Source organism: Morone saxatilis, unplaced genomic scaffold, assembly GCF_004916995.1.
Source record: "Morone saxatilis isolate NCDOM2014 unplaced genomic scaffold, NCSU_SB_2.0 Contig21, whole genome shotgun sequence".
NCBI classification, from domain to species: Eukaryota; Metazoa; Chordata; class Actinopteri; family Moronidae; genus Morone; species Morone saxatilis.
The window spans coordinates 11117169-11123647 of record NW_023339774.1 but is presented as its reverse complement, the minus strand read 5'-3'; the positions used below and the strand labels follow the sequence as shown (position 1 = coordinate 11123647).

General features: G+C 38.9%; 1 protein-coding gene across 1 annotated transcript in view; it reads left to right on the top strand.

Annotated features, from left to right (window-relative positions):
- Positions 1-4346: 4346 nt before the first annotated feature.
- Positions 4347-6479, top strand: part of slc2a11l (solute carrier family 2 member 11, like) — a gene marked incomplete in the record, with an annotated part of 3894 nt that continues 1761 nt past the window's right edge. Inside the window, 4 exon segments of the mRNA XM_035667519.1 lie at positions 4347-4410; positions 4707-4805; positions 4922-5082; positions 5221-5345. Of these exon segments, the coding sequence (XP_035523412.1) occupies positions 4387-4410; positions 4707-4805; positions 4922-5082; positions 5221-5345 (409 nt within the window).

Here is a 6479-nt window from a genome sequence, read left to right as displayed (position 1 = left end):
CATGAACTAATTTTCTTAGTTTTGTGTTGGATGTGAATAATCACTGCTGTGAAAGACAAGATTATAACTGTTTGGATAACAGTAAATGCCATTTTGATAATTTTAATGGAAGAAAGAAAACAGCTACCATGAAAATGCTGAAGTGACATTTAGTATTTGTCTCGTCTGTCTCCAGGAAGAAAGTTATGAAACGGTTCAGCAGGCTGACTTCAATAGAGACGTACGCCAGTGATTAATGTCACACTTCCATTAAGCTTTGGGGCTCACAACAGATTAAAACAAGAAAGAGAGTCTGCAGCTACAATAGCGTCTCTGTGAAGCTACACAAAACATATAAATAAAATATGTTATATTCTCTATTACTATTGTGGTGCTTTTAGCTATGTCAGCATGCTAACATGCTCATAGTCATAATCCAGCAGCAAGTGTACCACATTTACTAATTAGCACTTGCAGTAGAGGCTCATGGGACTGTCATTTGTGGGGAGCCTGAGGGGCCGGGGGGGGGTCTGTATCAAATTTCATTGTTGAGATATTTTAATGTGGACCAAAGTGGTGGACTACATGTTAGCATGCTGAACTGATTAGCACACCAATTAGCACAAAGTACCCCCACCGCTATGGATAAATGGTATGTGGTAAATGTGTAACAGCAGCACAGGTAGAGTCATAAAGTTTGGTATGGTGTCTCAGTAAGGTCAGTAACACTGCAATGATAAACAGCTATTATAAACAACCACTGCTAATACCAGACCACATGAGGCTGTAAAGCAGCAATGTGTTTGAATTCAGCTTCTCATTTGGAGAGTAAGAATGTGTTATTTCTTCTTTCAAAAGTGAAATAGTTTTGGTTTTAAAGTCAGTGATTCAGAGTTCTTAAGATCAACGTGTCTTTCACACACCAGAGCTGCACTCACTGGTTTATAGGGAGCTTTAAAAGGAAGAACACATCCATCTTTGTGTTTTGCTCACAGTCGGAGATCTCACAAATGGACTTCCAGATGCTCAAAATAACTTTAATCCAACAATAAAGTTGACGATGTTCAGCTGATTTGCAGTCGAACAGCTGCTCTTTGCGCATGTTGTTTTGTTACTGAGGAGATCCAGACCTTCGTAAAATGTGCAGTGCAAGAGTCTGATAGCAGTGGTGTAATTCTATCCTGCATTAGCAGGTGGTTAAAAAATATTACCTTCCTCATCAAGGGACTGTTTAGTTTTTCAAAACTAGGATAGTGCAATGTGGTAGTTGAGGTTTTTATATGTTATAGTTTCACAACTGAGGATTTAGCTTGGCTCTTGTGTGATCCAATTTCAGGCTTTTCCATTTCCTGTGTGTGTTCTCAGTGGCTATAAAACCAGTCATCCTTCTTCTCTGCCTTTGTCATGTGCAGCATATCCCCCCCGTTCCCATTTATAATTAGTATCTGGTCTCATTCTCCCCTTTTCAAACACAATAAAGCACATCTGTTTATTTCTCACTCTGATCTCAGTGCCCTAATTTCTTCTCTTCCTTCTCTGTTGTTTCTCTCACTCCGGCTCTGCTGGAACACGGTGGCACTTTTTAGCTCATTCACCAGGATGTCTTTCATCTGCCTTATCAGACGCCTTCAGAAATTCAACCACCCTAGGACTTTAGCATAGTTTACACAGTGGGAACAACTCAGTCTAGAGCTTATTGATTAAGTTTCCAAAGTAAATGCCATTACACAATGGTTCTGTGATTCTGAATAATGTTGCCCCCTTAAGAAGAATCATCAACCTACAGCTTGTTGTAGACAGAGAATTTGGAAATTACCTGAACAAAGAAACAGTTTTAGATTTTGTTTGTTTTTTGCATGTTTTCAGCCAGAAGCATGGCCTTAGGAACAGTAATGTCGATCCATCTGTTGGTTCGCCACTTGATTCCAGACTGACAGCTATTGGATGAATTACCATGAAAATTTGTACAAACATTCATGGTCCCCACAGGAAAAACCCTACAGACTTTGGCAATCCCCTGACATTTCTATCTCTAACATAATGTAGATATTGAAGTTTGAGAAGCTGAGTTTAGTGAAATATCTTAATAACTATTAACTTACATGAAATATGGACATTCAAGGTGCCCAGAAGATGAATATTAATGACTTAATAAAAGGTTTCACTTTTCCTCAACATCTACGAGATTGATTTGCACAAACATTCATGGTGATGGATCCTAATGAACATTGAGTCAGTGACTCTGTCATTGTCTGTTGTATTTAGATTTATCAGTGTGAAATCAATCTATTATCTATTATCTGTTAAATCAGTCTTTTGAATGATCCTAATCACTCACAACAAGTGTCACCTAAAAATGATTTTGCATGTAGTGACTTCTTATTGGAGGAGTTAAACAATGATGCCTCTGTGCATGCATCAGTGTTTATTCATTATTCCAATGAGTTTGCGCAGTGCAGTGGCACTTGTGCAGCATCAGCCACTTTCCTTTGAATATGGTTATGGGTTGTGTGTAAATTGATACAGATGATATGTAAAATGGCTTACCATGCCTGTTTTTAAGCAATGCCAGCCATTCCTACTGGTGTCATGCTATAAACTGAGCCTATCTGGCAGCTGCAAGCGCTTTCATCTCCAGGAAACAGTCCTCCTGACAGTCTCTCAGTGGTGCTTCTTGGGTGTGTTGTCATCTGAAGCCCTCGCCTCCCAGAGACGACGCAGGGCAGCCGTCACCAGCTCATTCCTGGAGGTCAGCTGTGTGACATCTGGCAGGACAGTCTGTCCGACACAAAGTGATACCGCTGGAGGTTTAGGTTTTTAGTTTGGTGTAGGCCTCACTAGAATCAGGTTTGGGTATTCAGCTATCACACGGCACAGATGACAGGACATCTGCCTGTTTGCATCATTTTGTTATAAAAAACAAATCCACCAAAGGTTGCAGCCAGTCGACATGAGGAATTCCCGTATCTTAAGGAAATAGTTTGACATTTTGAGAAATAGACTTACCGGTATTTCCTTCCCTGCATAGTTAGATGAGGAGGTTGGTACCACTTTAACCACCAGCAGTCAGTTAGCTTAGCTTAACAGTTAGCATGACTCTACCCAAAGGTTAGAAAAGTCCACCAGCACTTCTAAAGCTCACCAATTAGCAGTTTATTACTTTTTATTACTTATGTCAACCTTGCATTGACAATAAGACTAAAATTCACTGCGACCAACCAGAAAAAAAGAACAACTAAAGAATAACCCCCCATAACGTGTCGTTTTTACACGACACACCATATTAAGATAAGCTAACTGCCAACTAGAGTTAGCTTCTTAAACACTGTATAGGTACAAGAGTAGTATTGACCTTCTCATCTAAATCTCAGCTGGAAAGCAAAATATTTACCGTATTTACCAACATTTTTAACTATTTGTAAGGACTTTTAAGGATTATGGTTATGTCAGCTCCTGCCTTTTGTAATTCGGTTGTCTTATATGTCCCCAAAAGACTTCTTGAAATGACAATAATTTCTTAAAGTGACTGAATTACTGATGTGCTGTAAACCAAAGGAACATCTTGTTCATGACTACTGTGCAGAATGACTCCATCATTACAGATTCACAGTTCAAGTTTGTGGTAGTTATTTGTTAAATAAAGCATACAAGGTATGCTATTGTCTTTCTGTAAGGTTTTATTCAAGTCATCTATGTATGGAGAGCCAAGATTGGAAGAAGCAGTATGGTTTTATCCCTGTTGGAGTGTCACTCTAACACAGTTACACATTCCTGAGTTCTGGGACAGTAAACAGACAGATAGTGTGGTGCGATGATCATGTCCTTGGCTTCTTAGTGAAGTCTCAACATCCCACTGTTTACTTGGACATAGACTGTAGTTAGAAACAGGGCTAAAGGTTATATGCATATAATAGCCTCTTTAACAGTTGCGTATGGTTTTACAATGACCAGGCCAAAGGCTTGTGTAGGTTCTGAAAAATTGTCATTATAAATTAAAATGTTCATTTCTTGAGCTCTTTGGTTAGAATACAGAGGATTTCTAAACATAAAATATTTCAGTGTGGATCATTTATTTGTTCTTCCAGTCTGATCAGAATATTAGCTTAAAGTTTTAGGTTTGAGGCCAAATTCACAATCATGTCTTTGTTTTACCTGTGTTGTACTACTCTGTACAAATCCCTGAGCTTTTAACAAGATTGAAAGACACTAAATAAATTTTTTTTAGTACTGTCTGTCCAAACTGCCTTAAAAAGCATGCCTAAGTAACCTACATGACTGAAAGACACACAGTTACCAATTATGGTGGTTGATGTGTTCACATTTCCTCTTTGGCCTGAATAGAAAGTTAATCATCCATTGGATGATTTCAAAAGACTACAGACATGACAACGGCCAGACTCGGGCACTATGGCACAGTACCTAACACTCCTGGTAGGTAGAATTTTAAATGATTTTGTCTGTCTAGCTCACATTATTTTTTCTTTTAGGATGAAAATTTGGAATAAGCTCTATTAAATGAAAAATTTACCCAAATACAGCATTCAATTAAATAATCTGAGAGATTTGCTGTAGCTTGCAGAAACAACATAAATAATTCAACATGGATAATGACAAATGTAAGCTCTGGGAAATGTATTCATGGAAAAGTAAAATGTGACGATGTTTGACATCAAGTAAAATGTACTCAAATCTGTCATTATAACTGCTCATGTGTTTAATTTCTGCAGCTAGAATGTCCTGTTGTAATCGCTGCCATTTTTGTCGCTGGCATTGGTGGGACATTTCAATATGGATTCAGTGTATCTGTGATGACTTCACCGTCTGCTGTAAGTAGAACTACAAAAACCTTTTCCACATCAGCTACAAAGACCTGATACAGATGATAAAACTTGCATTATGCTGGCCTTACTAAACTGAAAAACAATACATGTGATAATTGCAGTTTATAAAGGAGCTGGTGAACAAAACATGTCTGCAGAGATATAACGTCTCCTTGGAGCAGTGGCAGGTTTCTCTCATCTGGTCCTTCACTGTGTCCATTTTCTGCATCGGGGGGTTACTGGGGTCACTGGTGGCTGGTCCACTGATCACAAAATTTGGGAGGTTAGTGTAAACAGAAGAGAGACAACTTCAATTAATGTAGCTCCCCCAAAGACAAACAAAATGTATCTTTTGTTTCCTGTTTTTTAAACGATGGCTTCAGCCTTTAACACAGCAGTTTCTGTCTCCCTTTCCCCACAGAAAGCAATGCCTTTTGTTAAACAATTTTGTGGCAATAATTGCAGCTGTGTTGATGCTCTTGAGCCAAACAGCAATGTCCTTTGAGATGATCATGGTGGGACGATTTCTCTATGGCATCAATTCAGGTGAACCTACTGTATGAGGAAGCCCATTACATCTCTCTTCTTTAATTTCTTCATAGATGGCTGCTCCATCACTCTTGGCTCTCTATTTAACCCTACAGACAATCGATTTCTATTTATACTTGTCACTATTATATTGCTAAGTTCCCTAGGCCATTTGTCACCCAGTTATTGATCATTATTGACTTTTCTCAAAATGTATGATTCCCTTGTGTACGCCTCTAGGAGTCAGTCTTTCAGCTCACACCATGTACCTTGTTGAATGCGCCCCCAAGAGGCTGCGGGGGATGGTTGGTGTGACCATCGCTACCTTCATCTCCTTGGGGAAGTTCTGTGGTCAGCTGCTGGGGATCAGGTGAGGTGGCCAGTGTCATAGATACTGAGCAGTCAGGTGGTGGTAGGTTCAGATGACAGCTCACATGTGGACAGAACTCTCCTCAAGACCCATGGTGCTCCTCTCTGTGGGGCTGGTTTGGACAAAATCTTAACTATTCGTCATCAGGCCAAAGTTTAATGTGTCCAATACATTCACAATCTTCCCATCAGCCTCACCTGTATTCTGTGTTTAGTGCTAATTAGCAAAACATAGCATGATAACACTATTCTGCTCTTGCTTTGTACAGGTTAGCTTAGCAAACAGATAACATTAAATCCTTGAGTTTAGCGCTTTTAGTTGGGTTCTTTTCTCTTTTTTCTTTGTAAAACCATAAATATTATGACATTACTCTTCCCATATACATATGCATCAATATACAACACAGCATTTATCTCTTCAACATAAATGTTAGATTCCATAATTGAAAATACACAGAGAATATATCAAAGTACACATCAGTACACAAAAATACTCCAAACCTTTTCTACAAACAGTGTAGTGAAAACTACAACAGAGTCAGAAACAAAGTGGACTAACTACGGCACAAAAAGAGGGTTAAACATAAGAACAAAATGCAATACACTTTTACACCACTAGGTGTCCCTTATGCAACACACACAACACAACACACACAAAAACTGTGGGGGCAGAACAAACATGCTAACCTAAGAAAGTGAACATATACCTACTAAAAGTCAACGTGTTAGCATTGCCATTGTTAGCATGTTAGCATACCGAAGCTAGAATTTAAATCTAAAATC